The 27252-nt window shown below is 44.1% G+C and overlaps 1 protein-coding gene across 1 annotated transcript in view; it reads left to right on the top strand.

Moving 5' to 3' along the window:
- Positions 1-301: 301 nt before the first annotated feature.
- LOC138467323 (vomeronasal type-2 receptor 1-like) overlaps positions 302-27252 on the top strand; it is a 59935-nt gene continuing 32984 nt past the window's right edge. The window contains exons 1-2 of the mRNA XM_069607306.1: positions 302-369; positions 13488-13779. Of these exons, the coding sequence (XP_069463407.1) occupies positions 302-369; positions 13488-13779 (360 nt within the window). The remainder of the gene's footprint in view (positions 370-13487; positions 13780-27252) is intronic.

Raw genomic sequence — 27252 nt, 5'->3', positions numbered from 1 at the left:
CGTGATCTCCGTTCCTCGGCCACCAACCTACTTGTCGTGTCTAGGTATAACCGGTAAAGACTCGGCGGCAGAGCCTTCTCCATCGCCGCGGCCAAGCTTTGGAACATCCTCCCACTGCCACGCAAATCTATCTGTAACCATCTGGCTTTTAGGAAAGCTCTGAAGACCATTTTATTCTAGTTCCCTGGCTTCCTACTGTCTTTCTCAGCCAAGCAGCCCCCTCATTAGAGCCACGATGCCTTTGGGCGACCGTGCGCTCTACATATTCAAGTAACATAACATAACAGACATACTAGCCCTGATGGCCTTCGTAAAAAAAATCTTTGAGAGACTGAAGGTGGAAGAAGATGAAAAGAAGAGCTTTACTGAGTAGAGAGGAAAAAACTGATTAAGATTGGAGCGCAATCATACTTCTGGGAAAGGATCTGTGGGCCCTATTCATTATTAAAAATGTTTTTTTACTATTATTATTATTATTTTTTTTCTTCTTTTTTTTTCTTTTATTTAAACTATATGATATGACATGATATTTTATTTAAATCACGCTCTTACACAGGTGTTTCAGAGTGCGACCAGGCAAAGGGAGGGGAACAGGGGAGAAACAAAAACAACAATCTCAGTAGGCCCATTGACATTGAGAACGCGCAAGTGCATGGGGTAGGGAAAAAGGGGTAAAGTGCATGGGGAAGGGAAAAAGGGGGAAAGTTCAGAGCATAGGAGAGAAACAAAATAAAAAGTAAGTACATACATAATTAAATAGAGTGTTAGTAGTGGTAGTGCAGCCTGTAAGAGGCAAAGGTCCTAGGTTAGTCAGATAGGGAGTATCTGATAAGTGCAGAAGAAGAGTGGGTGGGGAACTGTATGGGTACAGACACAGGCCCCAGTGCAAGGGGTGGCCCAGAGGCAGTGCAGGAGGATGGCAGGGTGAGCAGGTACCTGGGCCCGAAGGGCAGAAGGTGGCCAGGTGCAGAGTGCCGAGTGAAAAAGGCAGATCAGAAGGGGAGAAGCGGGGCGAAGACAGAAGTGAAGAGGAAGGTCTTGAGGGGGTTCCAGAACCATAGATGGTTCTCCTCAAGTTTCAAAGTGGCAGGGAGGCAGTTCCAAAGGGAGGCCCCGGCCGAAGACAGAGATCTACCTCCAGCTTGTTTCTTTGAAAAACGACTGACCCTGAGGAAGTTAGAGGTAGAGGAGCGAAGGGCTCAAGAGGGGAGGTATTTACGGAGGGATAGTTGAAGGTATTTTGGACCCAGGCCCCAGAAAGCCCTGTGGGCAATGAAAAGGATTTTAAATTTAATCCTTGCATCCACTGGGAGCCAATGAAGGTATTTCAGAGCTGGAGAGATACGATCCCAGGGCTTGAGGCCAAGGACAAGTCTTGCAGTCCTGTTCTGGATTAGTTGTAAAGAGCGGAGAGTAGAGGCAGCTAGATTTAGAAAGAGGATGTTACAGTAGTCCAACTTAGAGAGAATCAGAGCTTGGGAGACAGTGAGCTTCTGAGGGAAAGTGAGGAAAGGAAGAGTACCTCTAAGGAGGTGCAATAAGAAGTTAGATTTTTTAGAGACATCAGAGATGTGTGGGGAGAAGGAAAGTGTGGAGTCAAAGATGACCCCGAGGTTCTTAGCTTTGCAGGTAGGGGCAGGAGGAGGACCAAGGGAGGCTGGCCAGAGAGTGAGGGGAAAGGATTGAGAGGGTGTACCTATGAGGAGGATCTCAGTCTTGTTGGCATTTAAACAGTTTTGAATAGCGATGAGACAGTCAGAGATGAGGGAAGGAGAGGAGGTGGCTGAAGGAAGCCTGAAAATGAGTTGAGTGTCATCAGCATAGCACTGGAAATTTGAGCAAAAGATGGAAATGCAGTATGCGAGAGTTGCCAGGTATTGGTTGAAAATCCAGGGCGAGAGGTTAGACCACTGGGGACCACAACAGGTAGAGAGGGAGATAGAACATAGGAAGGACCCAAGTTGTACCTGGGAGGGTCGATCAGAGAGAAAAGAAGTCAGTCAGGCCAGAGCCTGATCAGTGATACCCAGGTTGTCACGGAGACAATTGAGTAGGGTGGTATGGTTGACTGTGTCGAAAGCAGAGGAGAGATCAAGTAGGATGAGGACAGAGGGAATGTTAGAGTCAAGGTTGGAGAGCAGGTCTCGCTTTTATATATTTTTTCCTTGCTAGTAATTTTATGAAAATGTGAGGGTTTTTTTTAGTAAATAGCATAAAAAGGTTTAAATGTAAACTAAAAACATGCTAATAAAAGAAAAATTGTATTACAATAAAAAATATATTTATATATATGAGAATATTGTATGCTTGTGTCCTAGGATTTACTATATTTTAGTTTTCAAAGAGATCCGAATGGAAAGCGACAGACTCTAAGAAATGTGTATTTCTCTGAAATGAGTTGCTTTGTATATATGCTAAGGGAATATTGTATTTAAATCATGTTTTGGATTATAATGTAAAAGCACTGTGTGTGCTAAACGTGTTTAAGAAAAAAAGAAAAAGAGGGATATTTGTGTAATTAAGATGAGGATTTAGAAACATTGGACGAAATGGATGTGAAGCAAATAAGCAAAAATAAACAAGCACATGCCAATTAAAGATTGACAATCAGCACTTTCAACAGCTGAGACCCATGGAGGATTCAGCATTCCCTATATCATTGTATCTTTTTATATATCATTTTATCTTTTTAGGGGGCATGCCCCGAAACATTGCACATATACCTCACCCGCAAAAAAAAAAAAAATACTATCTATTAATGAAAAGACATTTTTCAAATGTCTAATTTCCTCTCAGAACTACAGGTAGACAGCATGGCTTTAGCTTCCCCAAGGTTTGTATTCAATTGCACTTCAGCAGTCAGAAGGGTGCTAATCACTCCTTTAGTGTGTGTGTCTGTGCCTTCCTGGATCCAGAAGGCTAAAGATGGGCAAGCCCAAATGGAACATTTGATAGTGCAAGCAGACACAAATCTGTCTCCCCTCACAGTGATTGTATACATTAATACTATAATTTTGGGCTAGTCTTAGTTACTTGGGTCTTGCCAAAAATCGACCCCTGTGAATGCACATAAATACAAACCTTGGTGTTATTGAACTGTTTATTTTCTGGTAATGTATTGCTTTCAAGGTTTACACAAACGTCTTCAGTAGACAACAAAGAAGAAACATGCAATAAAGAATAGATGTACATATTTTAAATTGTGTTTTTAATTTACATTTACAAAGTTTTTTTCTTGTCTACATACACTAGTAGCAACTATTCGGCACTGTATTCAGCTCCGGCCAAACACCCGTCCAAGTATTCGGCCGAATACTTAAATCTACTATTCGGTTCACCGCTACTAACAGGACTTTAACCAAGTTGGGGCCTCCAGTAGGATTGGTGGGCATCTACATAAAGAACAGCTCTGTGTCATCAGCATAGGTATATCATATAACATTGAATAATCTGCAGAGGTGCTGATACACACATATTAAATAAGAAAGGCAACAGTGTAGACCCAGCGTACCTCTTCATTGACAGAAGGATAGCTCAGGGGCAATGTGCTTGTCTTGGAAGCAAGATAACACAGAGCAAAAGAGGTTTGATTGCCGGACCTGCGCTTAGAGGCTGGTACTGGGATTAAGTGCATTATAAAAGATGAATTAATTAATTTAAATGATCTCGACATAGATTTAAAAGGCACCAATGTAAGTGTCTGAGAAAATGCAACATCAGACATACCAAAATCAGACACATATAAGAGAATATTAGAATGTTAATAGTGGTTAAAAGACCAAGGAGCATCAGAGAGCCAAAACCCCACGATCTAGTTCCAATCTCATATAATCCACGAAATAAGAAATAACCATGTCAGTAATACACATGCACTGACATCACTCTTGAACCAGATTAAAAATGTTGTTATGTTCATTGAATGAAGTCAAATGATTTGGGACACTTTCCTCTGGTTGTTTAGCCAAAGAGTAGACAAATCAGGTGGATCTGACATTGTTCTTGTCTGACCTGGCGTAATAAAATCTTGCTTCATAATATCTTGGACAATTACTTGAGCAAAATATACATTTAAGATTTTAAGAAGAGGACTGGAATAATTAGGAAGGAGTGCACATTTCTTACTACCTTTGAAGGAACAATCTTTCTCTTGTCAATCTAGTTGTTTCACTACATGCGAGAAATACATGAGAAACTGTTCATATGTTCACCAAAAATAGACTTTGCAGGGGTTAGCACTGGAGTGGTACAGCAGGAGATAGCGCTAGATTTCATGAAATCATCCTTCAGTTTGATAATTATTTTGTCCAAACAATATTCAATGTTGTCACACAAGTGATAGAAATACAGGTATATTTTAATTTTGTAACCCAGCACAGTTACCAAAATAACATTTTCCTCACTCTCCTGGACATTTGTTTTCACAAATCTGACCGTTCCAAGATCGCTACCTACCTGTTAGGTTAATTGTTTAAAACCTCTTGGAACTTGCAAAACACTCAGCCTACCCTCTCTATGTTGGCATCTCCCAAGTATTTGATCTTGGACCTCTCCTCTTCACCCTCTATACCTCTGCCCTATTAAGACTTATGTCACCCTTTGGCTTGCAATACCAGGTTTTTCTCAAATATTTATTTTGCTCATTTCCCTCCTTGAGCCCAGACTTCTTGGAATGGATTACAAACTGTTTCAATGCAATGCATCAGTGGATGGTTCTCCACTGACTCATGCTGAATTCTTCAGAAATGGAATTAATCTTTCTCCCTGCTTCCAATGTCATCCCTCCCCTTCCCTTTTATATCTGCTTCACACCTGACATTCTTGCTCCCTCACCCAAGGATCACAATATCGGGATCCTCTTTGATAGGGACCACCGACTGCATCAATTCATCACTACCACTGCCTCTCCTGCTCGTATTATCCTCCACAATATGTGGAAGAGGTGTCATTCTTACTGACCATTCTACAAAAACTCTAATCTCCACTCTCATGCTCATCACACTTGACTACTTTTCAAACCTACTTCTTGGTGTTCCTCACCACAGCTAAACTTCCACCACAGCCAGAAGGGCTTGGAGTGTTCAAAATGTTGTATTCCAAGCAGTGAGATCTAAAACGATAGAGAGTCATATTTTCATAGACCATGGGCCTCATTACGACTCTGGCGCTCACGTAATGAAGGGTGCACGAGGTTCCCTTTGTGGGACCTGGACCAGACGTCTGTTAAAACCAGACGTCCATTCCGGGTCCCGCAAGGGGAAGAGCGAGGTAATAATGGGCCATTTGTAATGTGCCCATTATTACCTCCCTCCCCATTCCCATTGAGCCCTATGGGGGCTCAAATGGGAATGGGGAATGGTTCCTTCAAGGAGGGATTACCGGGTCCTCCAATGTTGGAATTACCCGGTTATTCCTCATTGAAGGAACCCGGTAATGGAGCCCGGTTTCGAGGCAGCCATGGTGCTAGTAGCACCATGGCTACCTCCATAATAGCACCATGGCTACCTCCATACTCCATAGTAATGAGGCCCCATGTCTTGGTTAAAAACAAGGTATCTATTGTTTGATGCATAACAAAATCATGGATTCCAATTCATTATTTTGCTGCTGATTTCACCTTTGAAAGTGCCAAACATACAATCTACATTGCATTTCTGAGTGACGTTACACTCAGGAAAAATATGTTTAATTAGACAAAAATACTACCGTACTACCAGACCCAAAGGACCTACGCAGAGCCCAGTTGGCCAGGACATACAGTTATTGGCCCCATCTCAGGAACCCAACAGGGGGAACTTTTGCTTCATTATTAGCCTTGATAAAGACCTATGGGTCGAAACACGTGTCGGTTGACCACCACTGGGACAAAGAGCCCAGGTAATAAAATTCACAAAACAACAAACAGTGTGGAAAATCCATTGGGCCTCATTACGACCCTGGCGGAGTGGGTCTACGCCAGCGGTATTCGCGGCGGACCCGTCCGCCCTACTACGAGTTCCCGTAGCGCCATGGAGCGCTTTCCGCCTGGTTTTTCCGGGCGGAGAAATCCATGGCGCTACGGGACCTTGTTGTTAATTACGCCACCGTATTTTACGGTGGCGTAATTAACGCCTTCCCCACTCCCATTATACCCTATGGGGCAAAAATGGGAATGGGGAAGGGTAAAATGGGGAATGGGGATTTACCGCCCCGCCAAGGTCGGAATGGGGCGGTAAATCCGCCAACCCCCATGGCGCTATCGGCAGCTTTCCGCCGTGCTCCATGGTGCATTTTGCACCACGATTTCCGCCAGGGTCGTAATGAGGCCCATTGTGTCTAACTAACCAATAGCGAGGTATCCAGGACAATCCCAGATAGTACTATAAAGGAGGTGTGGGCTTCACTGCAACCTAATCCTGTGACCTTGCGCCAAAGAAAAGGACACCCTAATCAATAAACAGAGCTCCGCAAGGACGGTTCCAGACCTAGGGCACAACACAGTTTTTGACACCAATGCTAAGCATGATCTATACAGAACAAACTGTGGCACTTTGATGCATAGCTGAACTGTCAAATCCCCTCATTATGACACCTTCTGTATATTTAAAAGCAAGACAACAGAAGAGCGTGAAATTGAGTCACGTTATATGCAACTGGATTAGCAGGTGGGAGTGGCACTGCCAGTCCCATGCCAAGTGTGCATGGCATGTTAGTAACTCTACCACAAAAACTTGTCCAGCAATATCTAATCATGCCAATTTGCCTATTTGGATTTATGGGAGAAAAACCACCAGTACAGCAAGGGGACTGAGAGTCAATCCACTGGAGAATGTTCATTACCAGACAAAGGTTTGCTGTCAACACTTCTTCTTAGAATGGACAAGTTTTAACTGAATGTGTTTTGTTTTCTCTGAATTTCATTTTCTTCATTTTAGTTTTCTTTAACCCGGGGCCTATACAAGATGTTCCTTCAGTTTCTGCACAAAATCCAAGACAAAAAGAAGTGGAGTCTGCTTATCCCATGTTTAGTGATGGCATCATTGAGCCATGTGGTAGAACCAAGCTGCCACCAAAGAAGACCATTTATGGGAGGATTTCAAAGAGATGGAGATGTTCTGATTGGAGCAACTTTCCCAGTTCATTACCAAAGTGTGCAGCAAAAAGTCACTTTCACAGAGGAGCCTGCTCAGATCATGTGCTGGAAGTAAGATGTTACAATTAAACAAAACATCTGTGTTTGTGATTATGTGGTTTTACCGGTAGCTGCAGGGTGAGCCAAGACCTGCACAATGAGGAAGACCTCCTCTCTAATCTTGACTCTAAGCTTCCTTCTGTCCTCATTCTCGGTCAACCATGCCACCCTGCTCAGCGACCTCTGTGACAACCTGAGTATCTCTGGTCAGGCCCTGGCCTGGTGAACCTCCTTTCTCACTGACTGACCCTTTACTCTCTTCTATCTCTCTTTCTACGTGTGGTGTTGCCCAGGTCTAAGCTTTCTCCCTGGATTTTCAACCACTACCTGGCACCTCTTGGCCACTGAATCGCTACATTGTGCTCTGACTTTCCGTGCTATGCAGATGACAGCCAGCTCTCCTTCAGACTCCCCTCAGCCAGCTCTTCTCATTCTCTAATACCAAACTGTCTGGTTTTAATTCAGGAGTGGTGTGCCACCAATGATCTCTTCCTTAATGCCAGTAAGACTGAGAACCTCCTCATCAGGACACCGGCTCCCTCCTTTCATCTCTCTCTCTCTGGCAACCCACCCTGGGCCCTCTTCCTGCTCCTTTCTGTGAGGCTGTCATCTTCAGCTGCACCCTTTGCTTTTCTCCTCACATCTCAGACATGTCTAAGAAGTCAAACTATCAGCTGCACCCCCTCTGAGGTATTCTGCCTTTTCTCACTTTACCCCAGAAACTCATTATGTCCAGTGCCGTGGTCCTCTATAGGCTGCACTATTGCAACATCCTCTTTCTAAATCTGCCTGTCTCTTCTCTTCGACCTTTACAACTTATCCAAGAACATGACTGCAAGACTTGTCCTTGACCTCAAGCCCATGGATCGTATCTCTCCAGCTCTGAAATCTCTCCACTGACTCCCTTTGGCTGCACAGATCAAGTTCAAGACCCTTTGCAACGCCCACAAGACTTTCTGGGACCTGGGACAGCACTACCTCCAACATTCTCTTCCTAAACATCTTCCTTCTGGAGCCCTCTGCTCATCAACCTCCTACTCTCTGAGGGTCAGACGTTTCTCTAAGCAGAGAGTGAGGGGTAGATCTCTTTCCTCACCTGCGGCCTCCCTCTCAAACAGCCTCCCTGCCTCTCTCAAACTTGAGCAGAACCACCTCCGGTTGCGCAAAGCAACTCAAGACCTTTCTTTTCGCTTCTGCTTTCTCTCTTCCTTTCCCTTGCTGATGTCCCCGACTGCACCGCACACTGGTCACCTGACCACCCACTGAAACTCGGGCCCATGCTCCTGTATGTCCAGTTGCCCTTGCACTGCCTTTGGGTGCTCCAGCACTTAAGTGTCTGTGTCTGGAACCCTACAGTCCCCTGTCTCTCTGCGCTTATAAGCCAACCTCCAGCAGCACTTATTGAGCTACCTGCACTTTCCGTCCATTCCCCATCTGGCACTTCTGCCCCACCCTCCTCCCTCCACTTGTGCGATCTGAATGACACAAGTCCTAGTAAGATTGCTTTTTTGTCCTCCCTCTGCGCCCCCCTCCTTGTCTTGTCGCACCTAGAAACACTTGTGCACAGGCATGTTATAACTGACTTGTCATATCATATCATACCTCAATATATATATTATTATGGATAAGCTCTTATGAGGTGAATGACATTTCTGGTGCAAATTCTAAACAATTGCCAAAATGAAATAGTCTATTAGAAGGTGAATAACATCTGGAAGGATTTAAAGAGAAACACATGGATGCATCTGTGTTACCTAAATTAATCTGAATCCTGCTTCAATCGAATGTTCACAATATTTGGGATCCAGAGATCTTCTCTAAAAATGTATTAAAACATGTAGTTATACATATGTACCTTGCTATATAGAGGGGACTCGTGCCAGAGCTATTCAGAAGTCACTGAGCATCCTTCAGAGAGAGAGATCAGAGTAGTGTAGACTGGTATCTGGTGTAGTGTGAGCTGGAGCATTTTACTTACTTTTCTGGGTAGGAATTTTTGGGCTTGTAAACAAAACATCTGTTCATGATGTGAATTTGATATAAATAATACAACACCTGCTTGGGCAAACTGTAGGAAGGAGGAGAAATCAGTGCTGGGCCAGGTTATTTGAATGAGCACACGCACACAAAAAACAGGCAGTTATATTGTTTTGGGTGAACCAACACAATTAGGGGGTGCTGCACGAATTGTTACAGGTGGTGATGTTGCATGGAATGGGCTTTTGTGGCAGAAACATTAGCTTTGAGCTGCAGTACACCACCTGCTTGAGCACTGAGCAGTAGGACAGATTAAGAATCTGTGCAGAACTCTTTGAGCATCTGGCCTCACACACAAAATCAGCAGTACACTTATTTTGGGGGAATAGAGAAAGATATCTCAGCCCTGGAAATATTGTTTGCGGTTGTGGTTCGTGGTGATTAATTGCAGGTGCTGGGAACTTTGGCAGGTTGATTGGTGGTGTGATTAAAAAGGAAATTAATTGAAAACGTGTGCACCTTTCAGCTACATTCATTAGTTGAGACCAGTTGAAGTCCAAGGCCATACAGCACTACCTCCTTTTGAAAAAGGCTCTAACAAGGCTCACAGTGTCTGTGGTGTGTGAAGCAAAAAGCAACACGAATCAAGATATCCTCAAAGATAGTGGCCGCATGATATCACATTGATTACCTGACCAGAGTTCTTTCGATGGAGGTTTTGCTGACATAATTACATTAAAAAAACTCATTGAAATATATAGGGGTGAGGGAAGGGGTTAAAAGAGGCAGGGAGGTGGTTGGAGTAGCGTGAATACCATAGGGAAACAGCAGTGGTTAGGGGGAAACCCCAAATAAAAAAATACACATTTGGTGAGTTTTTTCAATGGCACTTTGTCGGCAAAAAATCCCAAAAAAACTCCTGTTGGTAAAAGAGCATAGAACCGACCAAAACATGGTAGCAGAGGATGAGATGTTGTAAGGTGCACTGCAGTAACAGTAGCAGCTGCAGTTGCTTGGAATGTGTGAATCTTGGGTAGTAGAATAGTACAACATAAGTCAATCACCACCGGTTGCACATCCCCACCTTAACTATACGCATTACAAGCATTCAAACTCCAGTTTTGCTGGTGTCTACTATTCCTTTCAACATCATCTCTGGCATAGCTGTACCTGTCACTTCAGTGCAGCCAGTCCAACCACCAAAACCCTAAGATCAGAATCTGGCCCCAGTGGGAATCCATCAGATTCTTCTGTGTCACATCAGATCAGCATACACACCCACATCTGTTCAGTCGCAAGTTGAAGAAACCGCCAATGATTCAGAGGCAAAATCAAAAGATATTATCAAGGGGTTTTAGATTTGCATCCCACAACATTAAAGGGGCAATATAACCATGCCCATGTGCCCAAATTAGAGGAGCTGCTTAGCACACCCACTGCATCCGTCACCCCTTTCCCTTTTTTGGACTCTGATTTCAGTGATGGTTATGGTGGTAATGATGAGGAGGGTTAAAAGGATGTTGACTACACCCATATTTATCATAAGAGATGCCTAGGAGAGGTTTCTATGGTTATGTGCACTGATACTGAATCCAAACACAGCAGTGACCAAGAGGGAGAGTGGAAGGACTCCAACTAACAACTCATCCCCTCACAGATTCAGAGTGCAGATATACAACAACAAAACTCTTGTTCTGTGTGCATCCTCTTTGCAAAATCCCAGCAATGTTGAGGAGGAGGTGGTGCATGTCTTTCAATGACAATACCTATCACAACATCATGGCAAACAGTCCACCTCTTGCTGCAGTGTGCCTTGCAGAACACTGTAGTTCATCTTATTGTGCCTCTATCCAATAGCCAATGTCACCTACTACAGGTCTACATGGCTAACCTGTGATGCAGAATTTGTTTTGTTTAGTGTAAAGATCAGCATCTTGCCACCTGCACTGTATGGAGAAATGTTGGGCCCTGTGGAAATGCAGGAACCACTCTGGGCATGTGGGCATAGGTGGGGCATATGAAGTGACAACATGGGTCATAGAGAGGCAACTCTACTACACAGCAAACTCCCAGGAGCAGTGAATGCAAGCTAGTATATTGGCACTGCCCTGCATGGTGAACCCAAAACTGAGAAGTGTGTTATTCCTGCAGCAATGGAGTGTGTTTTCAAAAGCAAGCAGCAGCACAAAAATCAAAGTGGCAATAGGGGATCAGTGTCTATGTCGAACCCCCAAAGCCTCGACATGTCATTTGGTCACAGTCCTTGTAACAAGCCTCGAGTTCAGATGCTCAATGCTAAATTGGCAACAATGCTGGCAGCCGACCTTTTGTCATGCACTTTTTGCACAAAGGTTTCAGACAAGTGCTGATTCCCCTTTGGTAATTTCCTATGCATACCTTGTAGGAAGAATAGGCATGCAAGTGGGGGAGCAGCGGTTTGACCACTGCACTCGCGCTTGAAAGCCATGAACCTCCCATATATTGTGTCTTCCCTGGTGCATAGTCCAAACCAATCAGACAACGCTCTTTAATTTGTGCATATTGAAATGTGCATAAGCAGACTATTATATGAGCAAACACGCAACGTTCTAAACAAGTGAATCTGAATGTGTACATTCAGATGCCCTTTGAGCCCTTTGTTTTTTGGCACTTTTCACTTTTGGCAAAACATATTTTGAGAACTTGAATTTAAACCACTTCCTTATTTCTTGAGTGCTAACTCTACAAAACGAGTCTTCCTGATAATGCTGCAGGCCATAAATTGATGTCCTTTCCTTTTATGGTCCAGAAAGAGCCAGTCACTAAAGTAGTGGTTAACAACATACACATATTTCACTATTATTTATCTGCCAAAATCCCCCATCACCAATAGCCCCCAATGATACTTTGAAAACAAGATGTCTCCATGTAAATGGTTATCAAACGTTATATGCATGGGGGACTGCAAAATATTACAACCTGTGCTTCCTTCATCTTAACAAGATCAATTCCTTCATCTTAACAAGATAAATACAACTATCTGTTTCCAGGAAGAAACTCTGAGCAGGTCCACTACACACATTTCATACCATGATCACTCTGACATGCTTTCAAAATCAAGGTAAGGTTGATGAAATGTTGCATAGAGCTGACATGTATACGAATATGGAACTTGATCTAAAGTTTGGGAATGTATATAGTAGTTTATGACTGTGATTCACATATGTCACAAGCCTGCTCATTCATAATTGCTGGATGATCCTAATGATAGTACTATTTTGTGTAGGCATGCTAATCATTTCTAAATCATTACCTTGCATAAAAGACGGCCAATTACCTAACCATGATTGAAACATTTTCCTGACATGCTAATATCTGCAAATAATCTCCAAGAGCACCGATCAGGTCACAAGTTCCCCATATAATACCATCAGCATTAAAAGCATTATTAAATGCCACAATCCAACGATCCTCAATTATTTTAGAACTCGGTTCATTTTCTGTTCTAAATTGTTTTATACACTAACCTTCAAAGACTCATCACTGTGACATGTAAACAAAAAAAACACAATTGTATCCCTGCTTGGGGGATAGAAATGCAAGTGTGAAGCCAGTTTTTAAAGATGCTGTGCATGCTCAAACAAAAATGCCCTTGCCATGTGTTGTGCATCCCCCTGCTCCTGCTCCTGAAAGGCGCGCAAGAATGTTCCTCATTTCTACGGATTTCAAAGCCCATCTCTTATACTGAAGATCACACTGTGGTTACTCAAGACACAGGTAATGACTACCGAGTATGTAGATTGCTTTATTGCTTATAGTTCCAGGTTCCAGTTACCCTTACAGGGTCGCTGGGTGAGACACTCAGTGGTCCATTCTCAGGCACTCATAGTTCTGGTCTTACTGACACTCATGGAATTATATACACACATCACATTCACCCAGCATTCTCTGAGCTGTCATTCATGAACATGCACCAACATTCCACCAGCAGCAAGCAGGGAGGACCTGTGACAATAGTCACGCTGGATATAACAACATCCGGCTGTGAATTTGGAATGCACGTTAAAATGCAAATGCATTTCCCCTTATTTGCACAAATGCACAAAGGGGATGAGAAAGGCCTTTGAATGTGGATGATGCCCTTTAAGAAAAGGGCACCACTTTTTTTGTGCCAAAAAGGTTTAATGGACTAGGCCCTCAGACTTATAGTAAATGCCTCACAAATTCTATGAAACTGTCCAGGCTGATTATTTAGACTAATGTAAGATCGTTTCACTGAATGTGAATTGTGTTATTTTCAAACAAGCTTTGTAAGTAAAAATGTATGGCGAGATACAAACGTTCTCCTTTTTGCCTGCTTTAGATTTAGTTTTCGGTATTATCGATGGGTTCGAGTCTTGGTGTTTGCTGTAGAAGAGATCAACAGAAGCGTACATCTTCTTCCAAATATCACCCTTGGTTTCGAGATTTGTGATTCATGTGCAGTCCTGCAGCGAGCACTACAGGGCAGCTTCTGGATGCTGACAGGGCAAGGAATGCTTGTACCAAATTACCATTGCACAAGGAGTTCTGGAATGGCTGCCGTCATAGGAGACTCTGGCTCAACGCGTTCCATCAGTATGGCACAGCTGCTAGGACTCTACAGATTGCCACAGGTAATGGGGGATTCCTTTTTTTCGTAGTAATAAAGGATATCGTACCGAGAAGCAAGTACATCCCCAGCAGATCCAGGATCATGTGCAGTGACAATGTATGTGATACAAAGGATCTATGGTTCAGGAGTTTGTCCAATAATCACATGAAAGAGGTTTGAGCCTAAGAATGTATATGACATATTCATTCCACTCTCTACCATGGTTGGAAATGACATCCAGTTCATCTAATGAAGCAACATCTCACTATACAGGCAATGCAATCTTTGATGAAAAGCTATTCACCATGCAAAGAGAAGACTATGACAGATTTGGTGGGGTGATTTTCATGACATGTATGTAGCCCCTGATTTCTAGCCCCAGCATGCTCCAGGCATTGCAGTTTCCCTGCCCCCGGCCCAGGACAGTCTTCATGAGAACCCATCAACTCAACCACGCAGCCAACTAGATAGGCAAGGGTGCTGCAAATGCAAATTGTGTAGGCTTGAACTCCAATGGTGAAAGATGGAAAGTATGAGAAGACCGGCTTTCTCTCTCTACGCCCCAAGACTCTGGAATCTCCTGCCAATTAACACCAAATCACTCTCTCATTTCCTCAGTTCAGGAAGGAACACTAGACCCTCCTCTTCAAGGAATTACTTCTTGCTTTCTTGTAGATCCGTTGTTGCCAATTTGCTCGCTATCCCCCTCCAATGTTTCCTAGCTCCCCAGTCCCTTGTTTCTCTGCTTCCCTTGACCTGTTCTTTCCCCAATTATTGTAAGCTCTCTGTTACTTGACAGAGCTAGGTCCACACTCAATAAATACCCAAAGGAGTACACAAACGCTCTAACCCTTCTACTTACCAATAGTATTCTACACCTACCTGTCATTACCCTATATAACACATACCCCACACAACGTGCCCCTTACATAACATTTACCATACATAACATTTAACATTCGCTTGAATACAGGCATACATATAAACACAACAAAAAATGAAATAAAAACAAATAATACATAATGTCTCATAAGGGTGACTGCTGCAGACAGCCACCTTATTGGGTCTGATATTAATAATGATGATAATAATAATAATAATAATAATAATAATAATAATAATAATAATAATAATAATTTGCACTTGTATAGCGCTACAGACCCTCAGGCATCTGAGCGCTGCTTATTATTACCCATGATGTGTGGTGCTCATTTATCGACCCCGGAAGGATGAAAGGCTGAGTTTGGTCCTGCCGGGATTTGAAACTGCATCAGCAGGCTCTGTATGGATGTCAAAGTGAGCACTCTGCTCGCTGTGCTATCTTAACTGCATTGTGCTGTAAAGCGGGATATTTGTCCTGTGTTGACATTAGAAGCCCCCCCCCCCCTATTTCTGGTTCGACTGGCTGACCCCGTCCACCACTTGGGGCCCCCAATCTCATCATGCCTTTGATGGAGGGCCGCCATTCTAACTGCTTTGACCTTGTGCCTAAGTACTACTCTCAGGGCGGCCCTTCGGGCCACCCATGGACACCACTGCACCCCACGGCAACCATGCTTTTTGTCAGTCTCTATGGTCTGGGGGAGGTGTACTGTTTTCTGTGATGAACTGCCACTCTACTATCTTCTGGGCAACCGTGAATCGGGGGGCTGGCCATGATCACTGCGCAACTTGGGTGCCATATTGAAACCAGGCAGCATCCCCATTGCTATGTGGATGCCACTTCCTAACCACTGCACCCCCAGCGCCACCTCTCGCCTTGCATACAAGCCCAACTGCATTACGTCAGTGAGTTGCAAAGGGTGGGCCGAGTCTTAATTGGGGTTTGGGCTGGCGGGCTGGTGTCTGCATCTTTACCCGGGATGCCAGAAGACGGTCAGCCTATGACTTCTCTTCAACAGGGCTTCTGGTGTCTCTTTCTGCTTCGCCACCCAGGATGCCCTAGCATATGATTCCCAGGAGAATGTATCCTCAGGGCCCACCCCAGCAGGCCGTGGTGCTGGCCGTCAGGGAGCACTGCAAGGTCACCCAATTTTAATAGGACCCCAAACATGGCAGAGACTGTACAACTCTTGTAGCTTGGCCCCGGGCAACACTGCACATGCTGCCTGAGACCTTGCTTGACAATGGCCAAACAGAGGGCTAGCTTGCTCTCAGGCGGGTATGGCCAATTGGTTAACATTATAGGGGGTTATTATCATACACTGATATAATAATACATTACATTATCTTTTTTTTTATTGCACACTTTTGTTCCAAGAATGCTCCTCAGAGCTTTAATAGGAGAAATATGAAAATGGGAAACAACGAAGATGAGTGAAAGAATCAGAAAGAAACAACTAGATAAAAAGAATTGAAAGACTACTTTAGGATCCATCTTGTTGTAACAGGGTTGGGCTAATACTTAATAAACAGCAGTTCCTTTTGGGTTACTAGATTAAACAGTTCCTCTGGAAAAACATTAGACTATGCAGCAAGGATCACTTGCAAGAACTTCAAATAGGAATACTGAGCAACAAAGTCAAATCTTGGTGGCTCCCCATATTCTGGGCCACTGGAAGGAAGCATTCTTATAACAGCATTTTGTTCTGCGATACATGGCAAATGCACATACACATACAAAAAACAGAGCAAAGAAAGCCTACATTGCTCGCTACCACTCCACATACAATAAGCAAAGACGGACCAGCAGCAAAAAAACAACAGTCAATAAGTGTTACCAATACAGACCCCGCCAAGACGCCAAATCTAACACGACCACTGATAAACCACACCAACCCAGACTACACCGGGGACAATACTCCAAACAGAATCATGTACAAACTGGAATACATTACCCTCACATCACCAAAGGCTAGAACAATGGAAGGTTACCAGCAATTAACCAGCTGAAATGAACCAAAACCAACCCTGCCATCAACCTTATAAGTCTACTTGATGAAGAGACCGACAACCAAATAACTCCATCTCCTAACAGGCACAACCAGGAGAGGACCACTAATACAGGAAACACAACTGACAACAAAGCAAAATGAAAATAAAACAAACTACATTGCAGCCTTCTCAATGTTAGATCTATGACGGTGTCCAGTCATTTGGTCGAATTAAAACTGGTCGAATGACATTTGGTCGACGCAATTTGGTCGAAAACCAAATGGTCGAATTTTTTTTTTAATTATATATTTATTTTTCGGGTTTTCGTTTTAAAAAAAAAAGGGTTTTTTAGAAAAAAAGGGGGTTGGGGGGGACCCCCCCCCAAAAAAAAAAAAAGGAGTGAAAATAAAAAAAATAAAAATTCGACCATTTGGTTTTCGACCAAATTGGTTCGACCATTTGTCTGGTCGACCAATTTTTTTCGACCAAATGTCTGGTAACCATCTATGACAAAACACTCAATAGAAATCCATGACCTTCTAAGCGAAGGAGGCAAATACATAATATTGCTTACAGAAACCTGATTATCGGCCAACCACAAAGCCATTGGGAACACAATCATAACAGACAACTTTAAACATATACACGCCAATAAAGAAAACTGAAGAGGAGGTGAATCGCAATCATAAACAAAGAACACATCCGATCATCTCAACTCATCACAACCGATGCAGAAGACTCTGAATCCCTACTCATCATGATAGAACTCAATGACCAAACCAACACATTATTCCTCCTGATCTACATACCAACATCTTACAACGCAACTTTGTAACAAAATTAGCGGATGCTGTGCTATTTTATAAACCTACACTGACAACCAAGTCATACTGGCAGACTTCAACATCGGGTTCAAAAAAGAAAAAGAATCCACAGCAAACCCACTCTGCGCACACCTGGAAACTTTGCATTTCTTTTTTTTTATCAACTTTATTTATATTTGCACACAGGTTATGCACATACCATTATACCATACATTAAGCTTTTACACAACCGAGGCTGGCAGGATTTCTTCAATGGTTGGGGACTCAAGGTCATTTAATTCCGTTAGGTATTGTTTATATCTTGACCATATGTTTCTAGGTTTGGAGGGGGGTAACACAGAGTCAATGTATAGTTCCTCGTTGTCATTAGCCCACATCATGTCCTTATTCCAGTCTTCTCTGGTCGGGGGGCTTATATTCTTCCACCTCATCAGTATGACCCTTTTAGCGATTAATAGGCTCACATTTAGCAGTTTACGCCATGTCGGGTTCATCTTTCCCACCGCCCCCAACATACATATTTTCGGGGACCATTCCATTGGTTGATCTGCCATCATGTCCAGTGCTTCACAAACATCAGCCCAATATTGTTTCAGTTTAATACAATCCCACAGCATATGAAATATGTTTGCATTCTCACTGTTGCATCTGGGGCAGTTGCCGGGCCAGGTGGGATATATTTTCTTGAGTTTGGCTGGGGAGTAGTGTGTCCTATGTGTTATCTTATAATGAATCAGCTTAAATCTTGAGTTGCATGATATTTGTTTGGTTAGTGAGCATATCTGAGATCATTCTTGATCCTCAATCTGTTGTCCCAGATCTTGCTCCCACTTACCCCTGGCTGAATGATTCACTCTCGGTCGTGTCTGTATTATAATCTTGTACAACGCTGCGGCGGTTATCTTCTGTGTTCCCCCAGTGTAAATGTAGCCTAGTGCCATGTTAATTTCCGGTTCCTCCAGGAATGAAGGGAACATATGACGTGCAGAGTCCTCCACCAGAGCGTATTGAAGTTTATGTGTATTTGTGTTACCCACTATTGCTTTAATGTCTTCCCAGAGTACAAACTGCTTCTCCGGGAATAGCTGTCCCCATTGTGTAATTCCTCTTGTGCTCCAGTGCTTCGCTACCACGCTCTCCTCAGATAGAGATGTGTAAGGGTCGCCCCAAATTGGCATGCTTGGATGGTATAATTTACTGGCCTCAAATATTTCTGTGATTTTTGCCCATGCCCTGATCGTGACTTTGGTTGGGTTTATTGCGTTATAGTGCTTGGGGGCCGGCCTAGTGATCCTTTGCAGCGCCATCACTGCTTCACGCTCCACTGATATAGGGTGTGAGTGGCCAGGGTCTATGAAGGATGTGGCCCAGCTTGCAGCATGTGCCTGTGCCGCAAGGTAGTATACTTCCAGGTCGGGTGCCATCAGTCCACCCCTAGGTTACGTGTCAGACATAACCTTACAGCTTAATCTCGGATGTCCACCCCACGCAAACGCTATACAGGCACTGTTTATCCTGGAAAACAGAGCACAGCCTGGCCAGACTGGGACAGCATTGAAAAGGTAGAAGAGTTTTGGTAGTATAATCATTTTAATTAGTGCTATCCTTCCCACCAGAGATATGGGCAGTGTTGTGAAGATGAGGCGGACACAGGTAAGTTATATAAGTAGATTTATTTAAGTTAATAAATCAGAAAAGAAGACCCCACATCTCATGGCCTCCCTTCCCTTCAGCTCTTTCCTCCAACTGTTTCCTTTAGAACCAAACCAGAAACATTACCAACATTCCAAGTGACATCATAATGTACTTTCTCCTCACTAGAGATCTCCATCTCCTCTCTAAGGAGATGCACTACAACACATCTCCCTTCATTATTTATTTTTTTTTTTTTATATATCTGATTGCCTTTTACCTCTCGGCTTTTACACTAACAACATCTCATTTCATACAATAGGTTTAACTCAAACATTTTACACTAACTAAGTTACACTTTAAAACTTGTCTAGAACAAACGCTATGAGTGGCTCAGTTGCCGTTCCCTTCTTCTTCCTCCAGGGTATATCCCCACTTATGGCTTTCATACATTTCCTCTCCTCACAGATGCCACTCTATCTTTACTCCATACTTGCCCTCCAGCAACTCGCACAGCCCCTTTCATGACTGCCACCACTCTGACAGGATCCGAATAAAGAGATTCCCCCTTTCTCCTTATCACTGCTTTCCTTATCCTAATCCAGTCACCACACTCCACACGCAATTCCTTCTTTCCTCTCCTCAAGTTTTCACGCTTGACCCAATTTGATTTTTTCTCCACTAACGATCTTCTCACTTCTTCCACAACAAGATCGGTCTCCCTACATCTTCCCAGCCATGGCGGACAAGCCATGGAATATGGCTTCCTTCCCCTCATGAGCTCAAACGGGCATAAACCGGTTGTAGAATGCGGCGCCATCCTCAGAGCCCACATTCTATTTTGTATTAGAGCTAGCTTGTCTAAACCACATTCCTCTCCCATACGTACACTCTCCATTACACACCTATTCATTCTCTCGACTACACCATTTGACTCGGGATGGTACAATGAAGTTCTTTTGTGACCTACCCCACACTTCCTCAAATAGTTGGAAAATTTTTCTCCAATAAACTGGGGACCATTGTCGGTCAACACGGTCTCAGGCAAACCTTCACTTGCACAGATTCCCTGCAGAACCTTTATCATACTTTCACTCGTGATCTCCCTCAAGACCTTAAAATCCACCCATCTGGAAAACAAATCCACTACCAACACGATATACTTTCCCCAGGCATAACCAAGTTCCACGGGACCTAGTATATCCATGGCTATATCACACCAAACCCTGGATGGAAGACCGACATCCACTAAAGGTTGCTTTCTGGCCGCTATTCCCTTTCCACTCTCAACACAAAACTGACAATTTGCTAAATGATCTTCCACCTCCTTGTCAAAACCCGGCCACCAATAATCTTCTCTCAACACTCCTTTGGTCTTGGTAACTCCAATATGACCGCTATGTGCTAAATCTACCACTTTCTTTCTTAAACCTATCGGTACCACCGCTCTACCCCATCTGAACAAAATTTTATCATTTACAGACAATTCATTTCTCACTTCCCAAAACGGCTTCACTCCTTCCGCCAATTCCATTTTATTTGGCCATACCGTGGTTTCAACATATGTGATTACCCTCCTTATGATGCTATCTCTCTCCATTTCATCCAACCACTCCTGCTTGGATACAATGCCATCAGTGTCGACAAACACCAATTCCATTTCCTCACTTCCCATACTCTCGGTTTTTGCCACCCTTATCCTTGATAAACTGTCGGCTAACACATTCTCCTTCCCGGGAATGATCTCCATTCTAAAACAATGTGTCTGCATCCTGGTAACCCACCCTGCTACTCTTCGGGATACTTTGTCAAGACCCTTATTCTCAAAAATAGCTTTTAAAGGTTTGTGATCCGTTCTCAATACAAACTCTACACCCCACACAAAATTTCTGAAACGTTCTACAGCCCAAAAACATGCCAAAGCCTCCTTCTCCAGTACCGAATATCTTACTTACGCTCCCTTGAGACCCCTCGAGGCATGGGCGATTACCTCTTCAGAACCATCTTCTTGCTTTTGAGATAACACAGCTCCCAGTCCACTCTCACTAGCATCAACTGTGATAATGGTTAACTTCCTCGTGTCAAAACACCCTAATGGACCAGCCATATTTATTTCTTCCTTTATCCTGTTAAATTCCCTGTCACACTGGTTATTCCACACAAATTCAGCACCCTTCTTGAGAATCTTTCTCATCTCCTGTACTTTGTCCGCATAATTTACCACAAATTTGTGATACAATTCCGTCATTCCTAAAAAAGAGCGCAGCTCATTCTTGCTCTTAGGTTTCTCAACACTCTTAATGGTATTAATCATCTCTTCCTTGGGCTTAACACCATCCCCCGACACTTCATGTCCTAGGTAGTCCACTTTCGTCACTGCAAACACACATTTCTCACCTCTCAAAGTAATGCCTCTCTCCTCAAATATCCTCAAAACTTTACGTAGATTTCTGTTATTTTCTTCCATCGTAACACCGCTCACCAACACATCATCCTGAAAACAGAACACTCCCTTCAGACCCCTCAACAAACGATCCATGATCTTCTGAAATACTGATGAAGCGGACGCCAACCCAAATGGCATTCTCCTAAATTGAAAAACACCTTCATGCGTTACAAAAGCCGTAACCTTCCTACATGCCTCCACTAATTCGACCTGATGATAAGCTGATGTCATATCTAACTTAGAGAAAAATCTTCCTCCACCCACCATGGTCAACATTTCACCCATGTTGGGCAGTGGATGTCTATCCACCAACATGCACTTATTTAACTCCCGCATGTCAACACATAACCTTATGTCACCTGAACTCTTCTTCACAATCACCACTGGGGATACCCATTCAACCCCCCCAGCTCTCTCAATCACTCCTGACTCCAACAGCTTCTGTAATTCCTTTTGCACTTTCTCCCTCAATGCTAGAGGCACCGGCCTGAGTTTCGCCACTATAGGCATACTATTCTTCTTCAATGTTATCTGGTGCTGAAAACCTTTTACCTTTCCCAACATCTCATTAAACACTTTCCTAAACTCCGACATGTACCCATCATGACTTGCAGACACTTCGGATATTTGCAGCACTGCTCTGGGTGATTGGGATCGAGTCTGATCCCCAAATTCTTTTGTTCTCTCCATCCTAATAGAGATTGTCCCTTCTTGGTGACATACACTTTGCCATCACAACTGCGACCCTTGAATTCAAATTTACTCCATACATAACCCAGTAAATCAATGCGATCTTGATTGTACCCTCCTGGATTTATGTCGGGCTCTGATAACTCAGATACTACCCCTTTCATCTCGCTCTCAAAAGTAACTCTGGATATTAATGTTATTTTCAACCCTGAGTCAGCCATCATAGATACCTTATGCCCATTCACCATTACCACAGCGTAAGGTCTCTCACACTCCTCGAGATCCCCACCATTCGTAACAACATTAACTGTATTCACGATAACATTTTGTAATGGCACCACAACTTCGTCTTCTGATGACCTTCCATCTTCTTCCTCATTTACATACAAGACTCTCCGTTGGCCTGTTTGACCAAATTGGTAGTTCTTGCAGCACGATGCTAAATGTCCTCTCCTTTTGCATTTTGAACATATACTTTTACGCCCTGGACACACCACAGATGATGCGAAATGCGTTGCACTAGCACACCGATAACACAACCTTTCGTCCTTCCTTTCCTCTTTCTTTTCCCATTTCTGCATATAGTCTTGACCCTTCCTCTCTTCCGGATTGTTCTTCCCTGACTGTCTGTTTCTTCCTTTCCTTTTGTTCTTTCCCTCGGCTACGGATAACACCTCCGGTTTACTTTCTTTGGGCTCCCCTCCTTCATTTTTGGAAAGTTTGGCCACACATGCCAGGGAATGCTCCACACGTTTCGCCAAGTCCAACACCTCATCTAAACTTGGCTCATCCTTCAGCCACAACTCCTCTCGTATTTTGTTGGATCGACAATGTGTCATGAATTGATCACGAATATGTTCGTCGAAACTTCCTTGAAATTTGCATGTAAGAGCCAAATGTCGCAAAGCAGTCACATAATCCTCAACAGATTCACTTTGAGCCTGTGTGCGCATCCGGAAATTGTACCTTTCCAAAATTGTGCTTCTCTTTGGGTTAAAATGTTTATCTAGCTTCGCTAATGCGGATTCGAACTCATTTAATTCATCCCCGCTCCCGTCACTCACAAGTTGTGGTAAAGTTTCAAAAATCCTTTGACCCTCAAAACCCAAAAAATGTAACAACAGAGCCAACTTCCTCTCGCTAGAATAAGCTGTCCCGCCGGCTGCTTTCATATAGTGCAGAAAACCCTTGCGCCATTGGGGCCACACAATTCTCCCCGCACCTGGAGCAGGCATAAAAATGGGAGGTCCCGATATTCCTGGCAAAGCTGCCATTTTATCTGTCTGCAGAGTGTCACTTAGTATGTGGCTTTTATGTTCTCCCTACGCTAGGAACTGTTTTTGCACAGTTGAATTGCCACGCTTCAATTTTCTTTAATATTTCTCTGTAAGGTGGCTTGTCCATACATTTAGAAATGACACTGCAGAATTTCACTGCACAGTATCTTGCTTATGGTTAAAGTCTACCTGCCTGATGGCATGATTTTTTTTTCTATTCTTCAGACCTTCCTGTTGCCCCAATACTCCCAGTGACATATGAGGTAACCCAGCTCCTCAAAAAAATGTAAACACCCTTCTATTATGCAGTTCACGGTAATCCTCTGCTCACATGTCCCTGTGTTATAAGAAATACGGTACTCTGGGTCAGAGTCCGCTTCCCACGCCTTCCCTCAGCTGACTGTGCCCGGCAACGCAGTGAACGCTGCGGCGGGGCCACTAACACGTTCGGGCACTTACTTCGTTGGAGATACGTGTTGGGGAGTTGCGTACACACAGGCCTGCGCACAGTGGCCGCTCCACGCTCGGAGGAGCGGAGCAGCCGACACCCAGGCCTGCGCACAGTGGCCGCTCAACGCTACGGAAGCGGAGCGGCCCTCCCAGGAGTTCTTCAGACGCCGGCAGCCTCTTCCAGATGACAACGCCTGCCCAGCTAGGACGTTCGCGCTGCGCCGATCAGCGCAGCTCTGATCCCAGCAGCGGATCGGATCAGTCGATCACGTAGGTCCGAGCGAGCAGCTCGAACAGCGAGGAGGATCCTCTCAGCAACCGTTGTTTGTGCTGCGTTCTCCTTAAGAGACCGCACTCGGATAGATGAAGTTGGGCTTCTCGCGCCCTGCCGGCGCACGCAGGAAGGGCTTGAAGGGCACGACTGGCAGCAGGAGCTGATTCACCTCACAGGCCGTACGTCTCACTCCAAACTGGGCTCACAGGAGCGGCCTGCCTCAACCGGGGTCTTCTCTTCAGTTCACCTCACAGGGGCCTTCTCTTCACCTGCGTTCCAAGGCCTCAGCTCATCCCATCCTCGTCGCCATTGTTGTGAAGATGAGGCGGACACAGGTAAGTTATATAAGTAGATTTATTTAAGTTAATAAATCAGAAAAGAAGACCCCACATCTCATGGCCTCCCTTCCCTTCAGCTCTTTCCTCCAACTGTTTCCTTTAGAACCAAACCAGAAACATTACCAACATTCCAAGTGACATCATAATGTACTTTCTCCTCACTAGAGATCTCCATCTCCTCTCTAAGGAGATGCACTACAACAGGCAGGGCATTCCAACGTTTCATTTTTATGAATAGGTCTTCTATTAGAGAGGAGTAGTTCAGGGTGTGAGACAGTTGGGCCGTCCTCGTTATGTGTGCGCCTAGATATGTGATATGCACCGGACTCCATATGAGGCCGTGCAAGTTTTGCGACTGGGCTGTGTTTTCGGTCAGTGGGAATATCTCCGATTCGTTAGGGTTAAGGCGTAGCCCTGAGTACTCGCCGAACTTCTCTACTTCTGCCAGAACCTTATTGAGTGTGCGATCCGGTTCCCTTAGGTATAGTAGGATGTCATCGGCATATAGTGTTATTACATGAAGTTTACCGCCACTTTGGATCCCAAACGTGTTATAGCGTGATCTGAGTATGTCTGCTACTGGTTCAATTATTAACGCAAAAAGGAGCGGGGATAGTGGGCACCCCTGTCTTGTACCACCCAGTAGTTCCGGGACCTCTGTGAGTGTTCCGTTGATCCTAATCCTCGCTTGGGGCCGTGTGTATAATATTTTGATACATTTTATGAATTGCGGGCCAAATCCATAGTTTCGCAGCACCCCAAAGAGAAAGGGCCAGGAGACCGTATCGAACGCTTTCCTCATGTCTAGAGAGACTGCTATCGCTTGGGTCTCGGGGGGTGGTGGAGATGATGTGGTGACATCTTCTCATGTTAGCTGCTGTGGATCTGCCTGTTATAAACCCAACTTGGTCCTCATGAACCATATATTGCATCAGCGGCGTGAGTCTAATGGCCAGAATCTTTGCTAGGATCTTAGCGTCCGTGTTTATTAGAGAGAGTGGTCGATATGACCCACAGTCTTCAGGAGGCTTCCCCGGTTTGAGTAGCAGTGTTATTATTGCCTCTCTTGTGGCTTCTGGGAGCTCTCCTTTTTGTATTGCATGTCGCATGAAGTCTGGGTGCTAGCAGTTGACTGAATTCTTTATAGAACTCTGCCCCCAACCCGTCTGCGCCCAGCGACTTCCCGCTGGGGAGTGCTTTGATTGCTTCTCTAATCTCAGCCTCAGTGATGGGTTGTTCTAGCGATTCCCTAGTGGCATCTGCTATGAGGGTCGTGGGTATTCGGGAAAGATATTGTTCTATTTCGGGATCTGTGACAGTGCTCTGTGGAGAATAAAGGTCTTTGTAGAATGCATAAAATGTGTCCTTCACTTTTGTCTGATCGGTGGTTACTGCGCCGTGGGGCCCCTTTCACCTCGCACTGTCCTAGCCAATAGCCTTCCTGGCCTTTCCCCTTCTCCATACCTACGTGCTGCCACTGGTCTATCGAAGTATCTGACCTCTTGGTCTGCTGCCTCGATGTAATCATCAAGCGCGTTTTTGATCTCTAAGCTAATTTGGGGCGTTGGAGTGGTCGCATATTGGGCCTGTAGGGCGGCTATGCGTCTCTCAAGTCGGGTTAACCGTCCCCTAATATCTTTCAGGATTCCACCTTCTATAGATATCGACAGCCCCCTAATGCATACTTTAAATGCCTGCCATAAAGTGGCCTGAGTGGAGACCGAGTTTTCATTTAAGTCAAAATATTCCTGTATGTGTTGTTCCATTCAATTCTTATAAACTAGGTCCCTCAATGCCTCCGGCTTAAATCTCCATGGTGGGCGGGAATATGTCTTATCTGGGATCCTCAGTGTTAGTTGTATCGGAGAGTGGTCAGAGTATGTCCTAGGGTGAATGTGGGAGTTTGTGACCCATGTCATGCTGCCCGGGTCCAGTAGTCATAGATCTATCCTGGAATGCATATCATGGACTGATGAATAGTATGTATAGTCCCTTGTGTCTGGGTGTAGTGCTCTCCAGGCATCCCTCAACTTCGAAACTTTGCATTTCAATCAAACAGTAAACGGATCCACCCACAAGTCCGCACACAACCAGGACTCGAATATCTGCAGAGAACAACTTTTCGCATCTGCGCCACCTACACAGATGGTATGGAGCGACCACTACTTGATACCTTTCTGCATCACATCCCATTCCCGCCTACCGGCCAGAAAGAAGTACTCCATGCCTGAAAGAAAAGAAACTGGAAAACCTAGACCTAGAAGCCCTAACAAATCTTGACCCTCCTAAGCAGAACAGAACTCACCAAAACAACTGTAGAAAAAGCAGAATACACACTCAACAGGTGGATCTTCAAGTCCCTGGACCAGCTGGCATCAGCAAAAATATTCAAAGCAACACAACAACTGGCACCAAAATGATTCACAGAAAAACTGAAAGAACTAAAAAATGGGAACAAATCAAGAAAACAATACTACTGACAAGACAAAAAAAAATCAAAGACAGCTCAAACTACACAAATCTACTGTCGTCCTAGCAAAAAAATCTTTTACACCACAAGAATAGAATCATCAACTAATCCAAAGAAAGAAATCTTCAAAAACATCAAAGAGATAAAAAAGAAACTCATCCTGCAAGAATTCGGCCATCCCGACACAAGCACTTTGTGACAACATCACCAACCACCTGAG

The sequence above is a fragment of the Ambystoma mexicanum genome, chromosome 1p (assembly GCF_040938575.1).
Source record: "Ambystoma mexicanum isolate Mex_15411 chromosome 1p, UKY_AmexF1_1, whole genome shotgun sequence".
NCBI classification, from domain to species: Eukaryota; Metazoa; Chordata; class Amphibia; order Caudata; family Ambystomatidae; genus Ambystoma; species Ambystoma mexicanum.
The sequence above is the reverse complement of the archived record's forward strand: the minus strand, read 5'-3'. Positions and strand labels throughout refer to the sequence as shown.